At 46.6% G+C, this 19939-nt stretch overlaps 1 protein-coding gene across 3 annotated transcripts in view; it reads left to right on the top strand.

Annotated features, from left to right (window-relative positions):
• LOC144136769 (ATP-binding cassette sub-family G member 1-like) overlaps positions 1-19398 on the top strand; it is a 32181-nt gene extending 12783 nt beyond the window's left edge. For 2 of the 3 annotated variants that reach the window (XM_077669375.1, XM_077669376.1), the window contains 7 exons: positions 11871-11985; positions 12854-13002; positions 14646-14747; positions 16124-16292; positions 17283-17383; positions 17580-17735; positions 18893-19398. In XM_077669375.1, coding sequence (XP_077525501.1) covers positions 11871-11985; positions 12854-13002; positions 14646-14747; positions 16124-16292; positions 17283-17383; positions 17580-17735; positions 18893-19240 — 1140 coding nt within the window. In that variant the 3' untranslated portion in view covers positions 19241-19398. Of the gene's footprint in view, positions 1-11870; positions 11986-12853; positions 13003-14645; positions 14748-16123; positions 16293-17282; positions 17384-17533; positions 17736-18892 lie in introns of all 3 variants that reach the window. The other variant, XR_013315666.1, reaches the window with a different exon arrangement.
• Positions 19399-19939: the final 541 nt, after the last annotated feature.

Below are 19939 nucleotides of genomic sequence, written 5' to 3' on the forward strand. Positions count from 1 at the left end.
TTGTCCTTCTTCTCAAAGAAGGACGTTGTCGTCAAGGTTAACTTCGCCCCTAGGAAGACCACATGCCTGCTTGCCCTGCCCACGACGCCTCGGGAAAGAATTACGGGCCCACATCTCCACACCTAAGGTTCACACTCACGCTTCATGGAATTTAAGACGAGTATTACTGAACATTATTATCCGTCGAAGTCGCATTTTACGCTGCCATTACTCTCGCCGTTAAAGTCAGCAACGAAAGACGCCAACGACCAGATCAGTTGAACTACTGAACACCATAACACCAGTGCAATGTACCTCCAACAGAATGGAATCGAAATTTTTGGCCCTTTCCCAACTTCAACATCAGCCAACAGGTGGATCACTGTGGCAACCAACTTACTGACCCACTGCGCCGTAACACGAGCTCTGCCGAATAGTACAGAAGTGGAAGCAGCAATTTTTTTTTGTCCAGCAGATCTTTTTGCGCCTCAGCGCCCCTGGAAATTGTCACAACGCGCGGGAAAAGAGCGTTCAAGCTGTGCTGGCGTAAGCCATTTTGCACAATTCACAGGCAAGGCACCGTAGGACAGGTGCGTACTGTCCGCAGACTAACGGCGTTACGGAGCGTTTTAACAAGACCATCGCAGACATGCTCGGCATGTATGTTGACACTAAACACAAGACCTGTGACGTCATCCTTCCACTCGTTGCCTTTGCCTACAGCACCGCCGTTCAGAAGGCCACCAAGGTGAAGCCATATCTACTCGTCCACGGCAGAGAAAGATAAGAGCACCGCCTACGTTATGCTGCTGATTGTGACCGAAGAAAACCGTGACAGCGCCGCTTGCCTGAAGCGTGCAGAAGGCCGACACCTCGAACGGCTTCGCATCAGAGACCAGCAGCGCACTGACACCCGCCGTTACAGCCTATGCCGTCGCCACACGGCATACAAGCCAGACGATCGTGTATGGGTGTGGACGCCCACTCTCCGCCGCGAACTGAATGAAATGCTTTTGTGCCGTTACTTCGTCCCCTATGAGATTCATTATATTATTGTAGAACTTCACTACGATGTCGTTACCGACGAAGCGACAGCGTTCCAATACTTCCGCGCATGACCAGGTTTAGAGCTGGTATACATGTGCTCCTAAAGACATATTATGCTCGCAGTTGAACGCTTTGTGTTAACATTCGCTTGGTATTTACGCCTTGGTTCGATAAACGAAGGACACTCCGAGCCGTCGCCTATACGAAGCCCTTCCAAGGTCACCGACCGAAGCGGCCAGTAGAGAAAGATTTAATTTGGTTTACGGTGATTTAACGTCCCAAAGCTACTCAAGCTATGAGGGACACCGTAATTTTCGGAAATTTCGAACACAGGAGGTTCTTTACCGTGCACTAACATCGCCCAGTACACGGGCCTCTAGAATTTCACCTCCATCAAAATTCGACCGCCGCGGCTGGGGTAGAACCCGCGTCTTTCGGGTCAACAGCCGAGCGCCGTAACCACTGAGCCACCATGGCAGCGTTGGCCAGCATAGAAAGATCAGAGAACAAGGATAGGGTCGGCGATCCGCAAGGGATCCATATTTATCTGGTAAGATTGTACCCGCGTTGAACTACGGCGTTCAAGAATGTTATAGGTAGTTTTTGCACCTTACTTCTAAAGATCGGTGGTGATTCTACAAGGCAGATGTAGAATGGTAGTGCTGTTTGCATAGAAGCCCGTACGTTCAAAACATGGCGGCTTTTGGCGAGGAGCCAGCGCCGTCTTTTAAGGGTGAGGCGAACTAAACAATGACGTCGTAGCTAACAAACAGAAACCGGCCCGTCATAACCACGTGTTTTTTGGCGGTAAAAATAAGTCTTCGAAAGTTAGGAGGTTCGTTGCGACACACGAAACAAGAACGAAAAAATAACACACGACGAGTGCCGACTACATCATCATCATCATCATCATCATCGGCCTGACTACACCCACTGCAGGGCAAAAGCCTCTCCCATGTCTCTCCAATTAACCCTGCCCTTTGCCAGCTGCTCCCACACTATGCCTGCAAACTTCGTAATCTCATCCGCCCACCTAACCTTCCGTCGCCCCCTGCTATGCGTGCCTTCTCTTGGTAGTGCGATGTCAGTGTACGTTAAAGAACCCTAGATGGTCGAAATTTCCGGAGCCCTTCACTACGGCGTCCCTCATAGCCCGAGTTGCTTTGGGACGTTAAACCCCCATAAAACCAAACCAAACCTTCTCTTGGAATCTACTCCGTCAGCCTTAAGGACCAGCGGTTATCTTGCCTTCGCAGTACATGCTCTGCCCAAACCCATTTCTTCCTATTGATTTCGACTAGGATTTAATTAACACGCGTTTGTTCCCTCACCCACTTTTCCCGCTTCCGGTCTCTTAACGTTGCACCTATCAATTTTCATTCTATGGCTCGCTGCGTTGTCCTTAACTTAATCCGAACCCTTTTCGTTAGCCTGCACGTTTCTGCCCCGTAGGTGAGTACCGGTAAAATACAGCCGTTGTACACTTTTCTCTTGAGGGACATTGGTAACCTGCTATTCATGATCTGATTGAACCTGCCATATGCGCTCGACACCATTATTATCCTTCTGGTTATTTCCCTCTCATGATCAGAATCAGCTGTCACTACCTGCCCTAAGTAGACGAATTCCTTTACAACATCCAGCACCTCATTGCCAATTGTGAGCTGCTGTTCCATTGCTGGACTGTTGATTATTACTTTGGTTTCCTGCATGTTAATATTTAGACCCACCGTACTGCTCTGTCTGTCTAACTCATTGATCATGCTTTGCAGTTCATCTCCTGAGTGACTCAGCAAGGCAATGTCATCAGCGAATCGCAGATTAATTAGGTATTCTTCATTAACTCTTATCCCCAGCTGTTCCCAAAGCACGCCTCGGAATACCTCTTGTAAATAGGCGGTGAATAGCATTGGCGAAATTGTGTCCCCTTGCCAGACGCCTTTCCTTATTGGAATTTTATTGCTGACTTTATGGAGCACTATGGTAGCTGTGCAGTTCCTATATGTGCCGACTACAAACGCTATTTTTCAGTAGTCATTTCTTTTTCTTTATCTATTTCCTTTGATCTCGCCTAGTATGTCACGCTGAATATCATGGCGTTCGTGTACCAACAGGGTCAGTTATTTGTCTTAATATCCGAGATGTACATTTTTATATTTATGTTCATAGCATCTTGTTTCGGACCAGACGTTTGCACCCCCTGCCTGTGAGCAATGCATTGCGACAGAATTATTTTATGGAAAGTTGCTCGCATAAAGAGACAATAGCGCAAGTTTTTGATTAATGCCCGTATATTCTTTGAAAACCTCATCACAAACTCAGGTTGTGAATAGAGACCCAATAAGATGTGGCTGAAATAACCACCGAGACTAGTTGCATGAAGTGCAAAGAATAAGCTTGTTGCATGCTGTACGTAAATGGCATAAGAGTACTGTAAATAGCGCTACACTGTCCCAGTGTAATTATTACCGCCTTTTATAACATATGCAGTACAGACATTCAATACAATCAAAACCTGCGCAGACCAGATGAATCATACAATCAAGCCCTGGCACAATGACAAACCAAGGGTAGGCGCGGGAAAATGAGCCAGTACGAATAGTGCCCTTTCATTCGCTGGAAATGTTCAAGCAACCACATTCTCCAGGAGTCTTCCAAGGAAGATTTGAATAAAACAAGTGACCTCATTACAGACTGTTCTGTGCCTGACGCACAAGTATAAATTGCACATGAGCATCCGAGATTTTGTAAACGGCCATGACATGTGACATACAACAGTGTCTTCTCGGATCTATGATAATAAAGCAAAATCAAATGGCAGTATCCCATGACAGTAACATCTACAAAACTAAGTGTCTAAACGCTCAAGGCAGCATTCGCTTCGTGTTGGCAAATGATAGGGTTATAGGTTTCTCCATTATAAAAGCGTTCTCCAATAATTAAAGGGATATACAACATACGCATTCTTTAAATTGCTCCCAAGTATTCGCTGATCGTAGCGTTTCTTCACCACTAACACAGATAATTCTCATGCGGTATTCCACACAGTGCAGTCAACACGCAGTACAATCGTTCAGTACCCCTGCAGGTGCCCGAAAATTATCAGAATTCACCCCGCAACGGGCCATCCCGTATAAACTACGAAGTGACCATCCGAAATCGATCATCTGACACCTGCCACACAAACGTTACAGCACACCTTTCTGGCTGATATAGGCACCCAATGGGAACGGCATACCATAGTACCAAAGCGACTAACACCCTACCGTTGCAATGTGATGCCAGCAGAGTAGTTCTCACTTTCCTACGGAGCACCAGTTCTCTCGCGTGCTGTGCGCTCTGCGTCTCGAACCACATATCGTTTTTCCGAAGGCAACAGCCTCAAAACCGTACGACTGAAAATGTGGCTGGGATGGCGAAAAGCAACTGCGCACGCGTAGTCGACGAGAACGTAGTACGAGGATAAAAAGTAACCGAGCACCTGAAATTAGCGCCTCTAAATGGCAAGCAGCCTCGCGCAACGAAATCACGAGATGAGGGGAGATACGCTGGCCAAGACCGGCAGTAAGACGGCAGCTTGAGGCTACGTTTTCAGATAGCGGCAGTTCAAGTACTTGCTCCAGAGTGACGCACCCTTTCTGTCACCGCTTTAATCGATGATTTTTAGATAGGGGCAGCTAGAAAACTTGCTCCGCAGTGACGGAAGCCTTTCTGGCGTCGCGGAAGCCTTTCTGGCGTCGCTTTAATCTCAATTAGACGCGAGCGCCATCGCTCGAGGTGAAAATATCTCGTGGCCTCCGCCGGAGCTAATCACGGAGGCAACGGTTATCTTGGTTTTCTTTTCACCGCTGCGACGCCCATTGGCAGAGCTTGGTCACGCGGTCAGTTCGCCGCATAAATGGTCTTCGCTGGCTCGCGGATCACATCGTCTGCGCCGGGCCGCGGGTCGCTATTAGTGATCGCTGCTGGGATTTCGTCTGCATATTGCAAAGTTCGCGTGCGCGTGCTTTGGTGTGACAGGGCGGGATGCTCGAGGTTGAGATTTTGGGAGTAAAACCCTTGCCGAAACCGAAAGTTCTTTCCGTGGTCCCTCACGATAAAATCGAAGGAACACGACGTGTCGCTTGCCCCCTCATTGTTTAGCGTCATGAAATTCTTCACGTGGGTATTATGCGGCTGTGCAAAGTAGTCTTCAGGTCCGCTTCGTCAGCAGAGTGCAGGCCGCATGTCTACTGAACATTAATGCCGACCTTCGTTGTCTTACTGGTGATGTTACACGCAATAACTCTTACAGTTCTCTTAGAACCCCTCTAAAACTGCGGCTCAAGTCGCCGGAACAGCACTACGTTTCGCGAAGTGCGGGTCCCTTGTAGCACCGCCTGAAGGATAAAGGCACTTTATTTGGAGATTTCCGCTCGGCTTCTTTCAACAATTGTCTTAAGGAATAAATGATTGACTGACATTCTCAGATGTAATTCAAACACCTACTGAATTTCGCAGCCTCGGCCTGGGTGCAAACTCTGAGTTACTTCGTCGAATAACGTCGTTGAATACGAAACCTGACATTTAGAAGCCGCCAAAACCGGCTTCTAGGAGGCTAAAGATACTTATTTGCCCCGGCGTGCACGCAGATACGGTTACAGAAGCCCGAACAACGAGCTTTTAAGTTTCAATGAGGGAACACGGCATTCCCTCACAGTTTGCCCAGTTAGGAAGTCACGACGAGACGAGCAGCCGTTTGCCAACGCGTCTTTAACGTGTCCGGCTAAGATTGTTGCTATAAACGCTACTAAGCAGTCTTGTTTCTCTAATACAAAAGAGTTCAAGGCGAAAACTATGTTTGTATTCCTTAAATATGTTTTTGTACGCACGCGAGCCGCCGTCTGCTGAAGCTCCTCAAGCTGGGAGTAGCAGATAACGCGCGCCTCCTAAAGCGGTCGCAGCGCCACCACCTAGGCGGCGATTGCGTGAATCCGCTCTCCTCCCTGGCGTGCCGCTATTGTTTTCAAACTGACGCTAGAGGCAAACAAACCGCATAATAGTCGAGGCGGATGACATAAGAGTCGCTTCCCGCTGACATGAGGGAACGCGATCATAAATATTTTCTTTTGTTTTTACAAAAAAACCGTTTTACTTTCCAACCAAATGTACATTTCTTTGTTGGAATTTGCTCATAAGAAGCAACCACGAAATAAAACGTGAACTTCCAGTCCTTCAGGCCGCCAATATTGACGTAAGCAATCGTATGCGAAGAAACAACTTACTTTTCTTTGGCCTTAAGGAGTGCGAAAAAGAAAGTTGGGAAGAATCTGAAAAACAGGTACGAGCCCTTTGCTCCACTGAGCTCGGTGTGCAGCTAGACACAGGTAGTATAGAACGTGCACATCGACTCGGAAAGTACTGTACGGATAAACAACGCTAAATCATTATTAAATTAGCTAATTTAAGACAAAAGAAAACATTCTGTCGTGTGGGCCCAAACTGAAAGACACGGTCTACGCAATCAGAGAACATTTTGCCCCTGAAACTCGTCTTGCTCGTTCTAAACTTCTGCCGTTCATACGCCCCAAAAATGTGCCTTCAACCTACGACTAGATAAACTGCACGTTGAAAAAAAGTGCTTTACTTACAACCCCACTACTGACGCGGTGACGGAATGTACAACACGTGTTCCCAACGCCGATGTTAGGGAACGACGCGCAACGAATCAAGGTTCACAACAGACGTCCTCCATCTTACCTCGACATCCATATCGCATTTACCAACATAAGGAGCGTAATTCCAAAGCGTGACGAGCTCTTAGCTTCATCGACGGCCATTGACGCGCACATTATCATTCTAACTGAAATCTGGTTAACTGAAGATATCCTCGATAACAAAGTGCTTCCCGCTAATCTTAACTTCACCATGTAACCGTCGTGATCGCAGCAACCGTAAAGGGGGGGGGGGGGGGTGGCAGGGGGGGGTGCTGCGTTCTAATAGCTGTAAGAAATACATTGTCATCATACTTAGTGTACCACGACGACGTACTCGAATTATCATGGGTCTGTGTTCATACCTCAACTGTGAAAGCTATAATTAGCATTTGTTACCGGCCACCCGATTATGGACCATCTGTTCAGCAACTCACTCTACCGTAGTTTAACATATATTAGGAATAACTTTCCCCAAATCACCTATTTTTCTATTTAGCGATTTAGTGCCCCCCCCCCCCCCAAGTAACTGGCCCACTACTTAGCCTACCAAGGGCCGCCGCGGTGGCGAGTGGTTATGGCGCTCAGCTGCTGGCCCGAAAGACGCGGGTTCGATCCCGGCCGCGGTGGTCGAATTTCGATGGAGGCGAAATTCTAGAGGCCCGTGTGCTGTGCGATGTCAGTGCACGTTAAAGAACCCCCAGGTGGTCGAACTTTCCGGAGCCCTTCACTACGGCGTCCCCTCACTAGCCAAAGTCGCTTTGGGACGTTAAGCCCTCATGAACCGAACCAAACTTAGCCTACCTGGTAAATCGCAGTCCAGTGAGCCCAAGCAATTCCTCGATGTAACCCTAGATTTCAGTCTCCATCAAGCCATAACACTTCCGACGAGAGGGAATAACACCCTTGATCTCTTGCTGACGTGCAGCCCTGAAGACATTAAAGGCGTAACGGCTCTTCCTGCACTCAGTGACCATGCACTTCTACACATTTCCGTATCACTACTGCTGAAAGTTAGATCAACCGCTGAAAAGATAGTCTTCAATTACAATAAAGCGAACTTCGATGCTATAAGCGCGGAACTTACACGCTTTTATGAGTATTTTTGCGAGTCTTATCTCTCAAGAACAGTTAAACATAACTGGGAATCATACAAAACAACAATGATAAAACCTCAGAAACAAATACGTCCAAAAAATAAATATAGGTTCGATCATAAAAATGAGTGGTTTGCTGTAAGCCTGAAACGTCTTCTAAACATGAAAAAGCGCCCCTATCGACCAGCAAAGAAATCAACTCTCCTACTACATAGGACCATATTATCAATGTACAAAAACGTATATTGAAAGCTTAGCTGCTTCAAAAAATAAATTCTTTTCCATCGATCTACTTAGAATTCTGCAGTCAAACCCCAACAAATTCAAGGCGCATCCTATTCCCTTGGTCTCGCCCGGACCCAAATAGCGCTTATGGGAACTGATAGAGAACCAGTCGACCAGATCACCGTGCCAGCGTTTAGAATCGCTATTTCGTATCAGTGTTCTCTCCTGTAAGCAACTCTACCGCCATAACTTCACCATAATCCTCATCAGTTACGAATCGTGCCTATGATCCAGGTTGATGCCAACGGTATCAGAAACCTTATTGCGTCTCTAAAACTGTCTTCGTCAGCAGGTTGTGACCATATCAATAGTAAACTACTAAAAAACACATCAGCGACCTTGGCCCAGATACTACAATTAATCTTTACCCAGTCTTTACAATCTGAGGAAGTTCCTGATGATTGGAAAATTGCCCAAATCATCCCAGTCCTTAAGTCCGGTGACCGCAAATTAGCCTCTAACTACCGTCCTATTTCTCTAACCAGTGTGCCTTCAAAATTACTCGAACACATTATATCCACGAACCTAATAACACATCTTTAATCTAACGACTTTTTTATTCGCACCAGCATGGTTTTAGGAAACACATTTCATGTGAAACCCAGCTTGCCGAGTTCATACACGATTTGCTCGAATCCATGGATGACAATCTCCAAATAGATGCTATATTCCTCGATTACTCCAAAGCATTTGATCGGGTCCCCCACAATCATTTACTTCAAAAACTTTCATCACTAAGAATTCCCGTCAACCTAATCCGTTGGATCGAAAATTTTCTTTCAGGGCGCAAGCAGTTCACTTCTTCAAATAACAGCCACTCTCCTCTTTACAATGTAACATCGGGAGTCCCTCAGGGCGCCGGCCTGTCACAACTATTATTCCTAATTTACATTAATGACCTCCCTTGCAATATAAGATCAGAATTAAGGCTTTTTGCCGACGATTGCGTCATATACAGAGTTATTAGAGCGACCAACGGTTCATCTTTGCTTCAGTCCGATCTTGATGCACTCTCTTCTTGGTGCGATAAATCCCTCCTTTTCTTAAACATTAGAAATGCAAATCCATGTCGTTTAACAGAAAACGCACCGTCAATCCGCATCAGTACAGTATTGGCTCATTTTCCATTGACCCCGCATTATCCTACTGATATCTTGGCCTTCATCTTACACCATCGCTATCGTGGGTAACTCACCTTCAAAACATCTGCGCTGAAGCCTCAGGCACACTCGAATACCTGCGCCGCAACTTGAACGCCGCATCCCCTGACATAAAAAAAACTAGCATATATAACATTCATTCGCCCAAAACTAGCACCCATCACAAGCATACCTCGCCGCTGACCTTGAAGCCGTACACAATCGCGCCATCCGATTTATAGCGTCTTGCTATTTAAAGGAAATCTGTATCACCACGCTGAAACACACCCTTGCTATTCCATCACTCGAGTCACGCTGCATTATATCTCGTCTCTGCCTTCTTTATGATTTCTATTATCACCAACGCACCAGACACGAAAAGCTACAACCCCCGCACAGGACGTCTAGCCGCCTAAAGCATGACCATAGCATTGCACGCATCAACTGTCGCACCTTAGAACTAAAGTCATCATTTTTTTCCGGACGCGATAGCACTATAGAATGGCCTGCACTTTGAACAGCTGTTTATTGTTACTTTTCTTTTTTATGTCATGCATTTTGCACTGTATATTTTTTCTTCTATTGATTTAGTGTTGCATATATAATTCTTTTTTTCTGTTTCGATCCCGTGCATTCCACGTTGCATTGTTTGCGCGTCGCAAGATCATTTAACTGTTACACACTGTTTTTTTTTTGTTATTATTCTCTTTTATAAATTTATTCTTTCTCTGTTTTGACCTTGTGTTTTCTCCCCTCTTATGTGATGCCTTCGGCCCTTTAAGGGAAAGAATAAATGAAATGAAGGGGAAAATTTTTTGAAGCCTGTAACTGCAATGGTGTTTTCAATGGTTAAACGGCAAATATATAAAGAGTTATTTTTCTGTTCTTTGTGTCGTCCTCACCGGCAATTTTGGTGGTTCAGTTCCACTCCCCAGTCGATGTTGCTAGCACTTTGGTCTAGACAGCTATCGCGCCCCGCCTAGGTGACCTATGTCGATTGACCTTGAATTCTATCCGTCGACGACAGCCGAGCACACTTGCTGACTCCACAGCTATCGACTTATGTCTCTTCACGGGCACAAGTCAACCAGCCCTGCAGATATTTTTTTTTTGAAAGTCCTCAACGGCCTTCTTGTTGACACGACTCTCGACACCACCATGTGACATTATATTGCACGAATTCTACCTCTATCGTTTTGTATCGTTACGCGGTGGCAGTCGGAAAGAAAGAACGTCATGGTGGCACGATGAAATGTGATTTACGGCTTCGGGCGTAGTGCGAGCATTCCGTCCCGCGCCACCGCCCACATCGTCGCTGTCTTCTTGGTAACAACACCCGGGGCTACCGAGCGATTGTTCAGATCCGTTACTTGAATCCTGAGGGATGAGGTGACGGTGAGCATGGTCAGAACGGGATAGAAGATGAAAAGGTTGCCACCACGATGAATGAGATCATCTCATGAATGGTTGCCCCCGGAGCTTCAAGTACTGCGCTCGCCAAGAGCCGGAGACAGACGCAGACGGCTTGGGAAAAGGTGATGTCTCAGTTTTTGTCTTGATCGGGCCAGTACTCCGTCGTGAGGTTGCTATCGACGGGTCACATCGCGTTTGCTCATGGTAGCTGTATCTTGTGGCTTTGGCGGGGGTCGGGGCAGGAGGGTGTGGCTGGTCAGGTGCGGTCAAGTATAGCCGGCGCTGAACTAGGTGTCAAGGTCCACGAGGGTGTTGTTCCGGGCTAGTCCTGGCTAGGTGTTGTGTGCGGGCTAGGACCAAGGCGAACGGAAGGCGTCGATTCTTTTGGGACAGAATAAAGATGAATAGCAGCACCTCCACTACAATGTAGTACTTGATGGCAAGCTAAAGAACAGTAGGAAGTGATTACACGGTGAAATATATATGATATGCCATGAGCGCGTTTGTGTCCACAATGCACCTTGGCCAATCCCCCACCGTGGGTATGCGCCATTAAGCCTGAGGTCATCATCATCATAATGATACTGTAGAAGCTTGGGCAAGTTGGTGTCACATTGTTTTTCACTAGCGCAAGCGACAAACGACGAGACAAGTGCACAGACATGGCGCTGAACTTGCAACCAATTTTCACTCAGTGCCGCGTGCTGTCAGATAATCTAACAAAAATCACTCGTGAAATTATTGATGCCCATGAAATCCATAGATTCAAAGATGAATGCGTAAGCGTTGCCTCAATAGCTCTGTCTGCAAAAGAACAGCGTTTTCTTGATGATAATAGGAAAACGTGCGCAGCTGATCCTTTGCCACTTTAGCCCTGTGCTCAGGAACTGTCATTCTCGCCATTTTTGTGCATTTGTGTTTTTTTTCTTTTGAGATTGGTTTCCACTGTATTTAAGAAGTGTAAATCGCCCCAATAAAACCAGTTGTAAGTTCAGCGACGTGTCTGTGCAGTTGTCTCGTTCTTTGTCCCATGCGCTGCTGAAAAACAGTCATCATAATGGCTGCGGGCCTAGCGAGAGCGCTCTGTTGTTGTTGTTGTCCTCTGCAGAAGTGGCGCATACCCACAGTGGGGTTTCGGCCAGAACGCTCCGTCCCGCGCCATTGCCCGTTTCGTCGTTGTCTTCTTCGTAACAGTATGTTGAACCTCTCTTTTGCAGTTGTATATGATATCAGGAGGACGCTGCATCTACAATGGTTCAGTACGGGCACTCGTGCCTTTTTTGGAATCTCAGGGTCTGCACTGTCCCATGCGACACAACCCAGCTGATTACAGTGAGTATGGATAAGATATGCATAAGTAAATCAACAAATGAACGATAGGGAATGAAAACCACTAAGCCTACGTACCACGGCGTATATCATTATTTATTCCGAAAACAAGCAATGTGAAGGAATAATTGAGTTTTTGTCCCCAGTCGCTCCATGCTAATTCACGAACCTGGATACCTTTTCTTAATTATGATTGTGTGAAAATATATCCAAGACTAACAGGAAATGTTTGTTATGTGGTTCATGTTCCATTCGTGAAATCTAAATTCAAGTATTCGCGAATATTAAAAAATTTCCGAACATTCGGCGGCTTCCGAATACGGCGCCAACTTGGGCGCAGTTGGCCGAGACAATAATGTGTTCCTAAACAAATTTTTGCTTGCGAACTTGCAGACGCCAGCACTATAGGGCGGGTGTCCTTTGTCGTTCTGTGCAGTGTCTCATCTGTGAAAGAATAGACATTTGGCCCAGTTGGTGTCATACTGAATCGGCGAGTTCGAATGACGAGGACTACGAGAGATACAAGACAAGCGCCGCAGTTAACTTCACTACAAAAGGCGAATTTATAAACTTCAACCTTCATTTTCATTTCGGTATAGCCATTTTATATGTCCCAGAAACTGCATACGACGGTCAGATCAGTATGACGGTATGAAACGAATGAAATTAACCTGGTAAATTTATCCATCAAGCAAATAGTTACATGTTTCCTCCGTTTGCGCGCAACCCAATGATGTTCTTCGGCTCAAAAGTTTTTACAGTACCCACAATTTGCTTTCTTCAAGATACCACCACTCTCTGCATGCATTGAATCTACTCTCACGACTCCTCCTCCTGATCATTATTACTGAAACATATTCGTTTTCCTTAGTTACAGAGATTGCCTGCGGCGAAAACGGCGAGGTACAGACTGAGCTTTCGAAGCATTTCACGCCACCCTGCACGGACGCCTACAAAGAGATTGCGACGCACCCTACCGAATCTCGAACACTTTACGGTGGCCGCGTTATGACAAGGAAGGTAAGGGCAATTTCAAGTAGGCGCGCACATTCACAAAAACCGCGCAGCTGTGATTGAGCAACCTGATTAATGTTTCAATTAGTAACCATGACGTAGGGTCAGTGTCAGTTACGTTCTGATAAGGACTAATCAAGGAGCGGCACAGTTTTCTGTATACAATAAACGTTCTTCTGGTTCAGAATATATTCGTAATTTCAAACCTTTTCGTATTTATGGTGTTTTGATACGGAGAGAGATAAACTTTCACCGTCCCATCCTTTGATCGTGAACGGCACACAACGCAAGCCGACTACGGCGGCTCGTGCTCTTGGGAACAACGGAACACCACGTGTAGGTATAAAAGGGCATTTATTGCTGCTACAACATTAACGCCGGCTAGCAGCAAAGTACGCTATTGGAATCGAGGTGTACGACTCACCAGCAAGGCTACGAGCGAGTGCTCGCGCATGCCAGGGCACGGGAGACACTCCGAGGCCGCACGGGACGATATCGCGGGAAAATTTTCCCACGAGGTGTCGCCCACTGTCGATGAGCGGAGCAGCGCCAAAAACTCCGTACGCGGTCACTTCCCGGCGCCGAAGAGGGAGGCGCCAGGCTCGTCTTCCAGAAGCCGAACAGTCACGCCGTCTGTGGTGATAGTGCTGCTGCGACGCAGGCGCCCTCGTTTGGTAGTTAAGGTAACCAGGGCAGAACGCGTCCTTGCAGGGAAGTTGAACCTAAGAGGACGGAGCGTTGCAACTCGCCGCACATTTTACTGAGCAAGAAGAAGCCTGTAAGATGATTTCCTCAAGGCATATATGCCCGGAAATAGAAGTACGCTGGGTGGCTCAAAGCTGCTTCGACGAGTACGATTGATGTCTCCTGCACAAATGCTTGTGAAACTCTTCCAGGCATACTATCGATTCGGAACGAAACACAAGGAGCGCGTATTCAGAAATCAATATTTTGCCCTTCTACTTCGAGCTATAGTCAGCGAGTAGTGCGATTCATGTGTGTGGAATACAGTCATCAGAATAACGTGTATATAATCATGAACCAGTTGTGAAGAAATGTCCGGCTCCAAAGTAGAAAAAATACCTCATAGGCGTTATCGCATTTAAGTTCCGCCCGACAGCCAGAGCAGACGAAACTGTAGTCAAAGATGTAACACTGCATTGCTCCTCGTGGAACTGCAGTGTCTGTCTCTGCCGCATCATTCTATGAACAGCGATCGAGTTCGTCCTTGTGTTTGAGTAATTTGCGAGGTCAGCTAAATTTGTAGCGAAGGTTTCAAATTTTAAAGCTGCTGCTTTTCAGTGTGTTTGTTCTTTAGGATGACAATAGAAATGCAGGCATTATGATCCATTTTTCCGTTTCGAAAATATGATTGTGGGCTGCACCGTCTGGACACGAATACGCCTAAATGGGAGTAAAAGGATGCCAGCTGTCCTTTAGCGCATTCCCCGTTGTAAAAAGGAGTGCGCAAGAGTACAGCATGCTCTCTTTTTACTCATTTCTGTTTAGAATGTGTGTTTTGATTATAATATCTATACATTCATGCATGCTGCTTTTTGATTGGTGTGTGCTGCAGAGGTACTAACATCGTTAATTTAAAGTTGTCTTCGTTGCGCCGTACCAACGGACACGTATTTTATCAAATTCAGGAGCTGCAAGACGCTTTGTCACGACACCAAGAAAACATCAGTTATGTCGTGCAGTTCCTTGTGCTACTACGAAGAAGCTTTCTGTGCACTGTCCGAAATAAGGTGAGCTGTGCTTCTTTCTCAGGTGTGCGCGCTTGCTCCCGCGTGTTATTCTCGATGAGCTTAGCAGGAAGTGCGAACGAATTATGACGGCACTACTCTTGCTTCTCCTCCACCGAAGTTGATGGGTGGAATAAGTTGGCACTAGGACACAACTTCTTGTGACGTGTCATCAACATCATCTTCATCATCATCATCATGAGCCTGACTATACCCACTGCGGGGCAAACGACTATCCCATGTCTCTCCAATTAACCCTGTCCTTTGCCAGCTGCGCCCACCCTATGCCCGCAAACTTCTTAATCTCATCCGCCCACCTAACTTTCTGCCGTCCCCTGCTCCGCTTGCCTTCTCTTGGAATCCACTCCGTTACCCTTAAGGACCAGCGGTTATCTTGCCTTCGCATTACATGCCCTGCCCAAGCCCCTTTCTTCCTCTTGATTGTGACTAAGATGTCATTAACCCGCGTTTGTTCCCGCACCCACTCTGCCCGCTTCCGGTCTCCTAACGTTACATCCATCATTTTTCTTTCCATGGCTCGCTGCGTTGTCCTTAACTTAAGGTCTCTGAACAGCCTATCACTCACCTTCTCCTGATCATATTGGCAAGAGCTCATAGCGCTGTTCATAACAATACGGTCTTTTAATGTGTACCGTGCTGGCCTAAATAATACCGCGCACGAAAACCTTTAATCGCTCTAACGGATTGAACGAAGTGCTTAGATGCTACGAATCGTCTTCATTAGCGACTGTCGCAGCATATGTGTCAACATCACTTTCCCAGTTAAATTCCGCTATCCATAAGCTTTCGTCCTGATATTTTTGTCCCAGGCTGTCACTTGATTTTTGCCTTTTTCTGTTCGATTATGGAATTGTGAACGGTTGCGCGTGCGCGCGCGCCAGTAACGATTCTGAAAATTAACGCGAAAAGTCGTCGTCAGAAATGAACCTCAGTGCAGACTTTCTAGTGCAGACTTTCGGTGCGACCAAATTGGTCTAATCCGGCGGGCCAAGCTGGCGGCGGCATCCAGCGGAGCGCTGGAATAAAGGCAGACGAGCCTGTGCAAGAGAAGATGACCCACGTCATCTGACACCGCAGACGAACAAAACTAGAGCAAAATAAAGTCTATTCTCTCTCTCTCTTTCTAGAATTGTTGCAATACGTTCAGCGCATGTGTCAGTCCATAGGTATAAAGACCACTTTAAGATGCGGTTAACAGTGCTGTAACTGTGGCTGCTGGCTAAACTTTGCCCTCATCTGGGACGTAAAACATTCTTTGCTTCCTCAAATTTTGATATAGTCATAGTAGGATGCATAAAATCTATGCCTGTCGATGCTCTAGGAAGAGGAGTAAAAATTATGTTCACTTCTCTCTACAGGTCGCTACTCACCTTCGTCTGGCAGTTTACCTCTCTTTCGCATTGATGTTAACGGCCCAGTTCTACGGCATTGGAAACGAAGCAGCACGAGCAACAAACAATTTGGCTTTCCTTGTACTTACGATTGCCATGTTACTCTTCCAGTCAACAATGCCTACTGTTATGGTCTGTAAGTACTGCATACTCCTCAATGAAAGCCAAGGGCGCGCACTAGTGTGTGCACCAGCTAACGTTCCTCTCTACATAAATTTTTTATTCATGGTAGAAGGAGACACGAGAGGTGTACCTTGTATCGCAGGAAAGATTTCCTTGAATATTCTTCTGATCAAGGCGTCATGTCTCGCAAAAGTTCGTGGCAAAAGCGCTTGTGATCAATTATGTAATATCTGGTAGGGAAAGCAAATACTAAGTGAATCACGGCACTCCCACACTCTTACTACCTCTCTCTACTTTCTTCACATCAATGTTGTCAATAATCTACAAGATCGGAAAAGTCGAAAATTACTCACCTTCCGACCTCTATACCTACTCCGTAGTCAACCATCCACATCTTTTCGACCACGCAAGCGACCCATACATTCAAAAATTAACGCACTTGCTGCTGTTGCCATTGCGCCCTTCAATCACTATTTAGTCACCTTCACTTCCCCTGCTGCCAGAAGAATGTCACATGTCCACATATTAGGATTAGCTCAACGTATCCGCCGCTTTTGGAGACAGACCTTCCTCATGTTCTGTGATACAACCACGCTTTCCATAATCCCTCTACATAATTCCGCCACTTCCACCTGAGTCATTCATAAAGCTCTTTCGACAAGTTAAGCCGTGGCAGTGGCTCAATGGTTTTAGAGTTCGGCTCCGACACGACAGACGTGGGTTCAGTCTCAGCCATGGCGGTCGCATTTAGATGAAGGCGAACTGCTGGAGACCTGTGTACTGTGTGGTGTCTGTGCACCTTAAAGAACCACAGGTGGTCGCGAAATCATCCGGAGCCCTCCACTGCGGCGTCTCTCATAGCCTCAGTCGCTTTCGGGCGTTAAACCACCATAAACCACATCTTTCGACAAGTTCGTCTTCATTACGAAATGAAATCTTCAGAATATTTCTGAATGACTGCTCTTAACCGTGCGGACTGACGTTCTGCCAACGATTTTTGCAGTTCCAACGGAATTGAGAGTCCTGTTACGTGAGCACCGGAACTGTTGGTACAAGCCGGCGATGTATTACATCGCCAGAGTCCTCACGGAGATCCCCTTCCTGGTAAGCATAACGAAAATATAATTCTTGAATATTACTTCGTGTGTTCTCAGAGATTTGTTCTCGCAGCCGAGCTTTTTCTATCAGCGCTGCGTCGTTCTGTTTTGGACTTGGCCTGCAACGTGTACTCAGACTTTCCGTGTCTTTTTTTAGTGCACCGAACATAACGCAAGTGTCGTATTCCGCACGTTTGCTGTAGCTCCTGGGACCGACCATGATGGTGCTCATCGTGTACTGGGCGACAGCGCAGCCGGCGGAGCTGTGGCGGCTTACCTCCGTGATTTTACTTAGTCTTCAAACCTGCGCCACCACACAGGGCTTGGCACTCATCGTGTCCGCTGCGTCCAGTACCCAGGTGTGTACAAATGGATTCGCTGAAAGCATCGTGCTTGTGTACTCCGGTGAAATGAAATGAGAATCATATGGTGACGAGCAACGCTTAAGTTAGAAAGAGGCGGTCATCCCCACAGCTACATAACAAGTTTTCGAAGCTAGTTGGTTAAGGTGTTTGAATTTTTTTTAAATTTTGAAGTCCCGATTGTACGTCAATGTCGGCCTTACTCGATTGATTTCCAGCTACACTGTTTTTTTTATGCTAAGCAACACATGATCGACAGTCAACACTGCTACACAATGGGAGATCGCATGCCCACCCCTTCAAACAATTTAAGCGTGAACTGCTGTATTCGGACATTCAGTTGTGTTTGTGAAACTTAAAGTTAAATTACATACATTATGCTATGTATGTGTGTACATACACACATGCATACACACATACATCATGCGATGTATATGTGTATGTACGGCGCAAGCCACTAAAGCGGCTCAAATAAGCCCTGTTCTTAATCGCTCACGCTGTCTGGAAGCATAAAATTCACGGCCCTCTCCACTGCCTCACACGACGACCGCACAACCGCTTTTCGCGCGCGGCGTGCGTAAGGTGGCGCCACTTGTTCTGGGGCAGCGACGCCTCAGTAACAGCGCTCGAGGCTTTTAGTTTTTTCGACTCCAGCTTCCATCATGCTTACCTTCACCAACTCCCTGTCAGAAGATCTGCGCGTACTGGCGCTGCGAAATACACTTCCCTAGGGTGCCTCAATACCCGAGCGGCGCTTGCCATCGAGTGACCCTACTCTTCCCGCATTCAGTGTCACCCTTCACCGGCGCGCCAGAAGAGCCGCGTAAACCAGCGCTCTTATCTCCCCTCCCCTTCCAGGTTCCACCCTTACTCACGGACAGGCGACACGAGTGTTTAAAGGGGCGTATCGCATACAGTTCCCGCTGTAAATCCTTTAGGGCGTCAAACAACGGCATATGAGGTATTATACAAAACAATGCTAATGTTCCCGCAATGTACGTGTACTCTACCTATCTCGTCGCGAAATGTCCGTCCTCTTTTCACTGGGACTTATTACAATTACCGCTAAGTTATGGTCGTTATTTTTGGATAAGATTGATTATGTGGATGCAACTGTGGCATGACTTTATGGTCACAATGTCACTTGTTTACAGACGGCGTTGTTCATGGCGTTACCTGCCTCGGCACCGTCGTTCCTCTTCAGCGGCTACTTTATGCCACCCAAGCTGCTTCAGCCCCCGGTGGCCTGGTTCACCTACACCTCTCACTGTTACCACGCCCTGCACGGCATTTTGTACGCGATCTACGGCAGCGATCGCGGCGAGCTGGCGTGCAACGAAGACACCTTCTGCTTCTTCGCCGAACCGAAGCAGGTTCTCATCGAGATGGGAGCAGAAGACGCTTTCGTCCACGTCAAGTTTGGCATCCTGCTTGCCATGGACATTTTTTACAAAGTTATAGCTTACGTCATTCTGAGGTGGCGCTTGCGGCTTAAAATGTAGTTATCTCCTACAGACAACTGGTGCTGTGGAAACTTGCCTACAACGAAAAAAAATAGTTCAACAGTTACAGTATGGCTCGCAACGGGGCCTTTCATGCAGAGACTTGCAGGGACGTTTTGTTGCGTATTAAATTATTGTAATAATTGTTCAGACGCTAATCTATGGATTATGATTGATTGATTGATTGATTGATTGATTGATTGATTGATTGATTGATTGATTGATTGATTGATTGGTTGATTGGTTGGTTGGTTGGTTGGTTGGTTGATTGGTTGATTGGTTGATTGATTGACTGATTGATTCATTAATTCATTCTCTGAGTAAGTGTGTGAGTGTGTGGGAGGGTAAGTGAATTAATGAAGGAGTATTGAGCGAGTAATTGAGGGATGAGGGAGGCAGGCAGGGACGGAGGGAAGGAGGGAGGGAATAAATTTATTTGACGAAGCCATCACTAGTCCTGAACGACACAAGGAGCGTTTGTGAAAGTCACGTTTGTACGGCTCGTATAGGAAAGCTGAGATGCCAACTAAACGCGCTATGCATGATAAGCCGATATTTACTTCCACGCTGAGGCTGGCGGTCAAGTACGGTGTCGCTGGAATGTTTATTTATTCAAACCTTGCTGGTAGTTCAAGTTGTGTTTAAAGCCATGCTTCTTTTAAGAGTGCAAGTGACAGCAGGCTTTAAAAATACTGTTTT

The sequence above is a fragment of the Amblyomma americanum genome, chromosome 6 (assembly GCF_052857255.1).
Source record: "Amblyomma americanum isolate KBUSLIRL-KWMA chromosome 6, ASM5285725v1, whole genome shotgun sequence".
Taxonomy (NCBI): domain Eukaryota; kingdom Metazoa; phylum Arthropoda; class Arachnida; order Ixodida; family Ixodidae; genus Amblyomma; species Amblyomma americanum.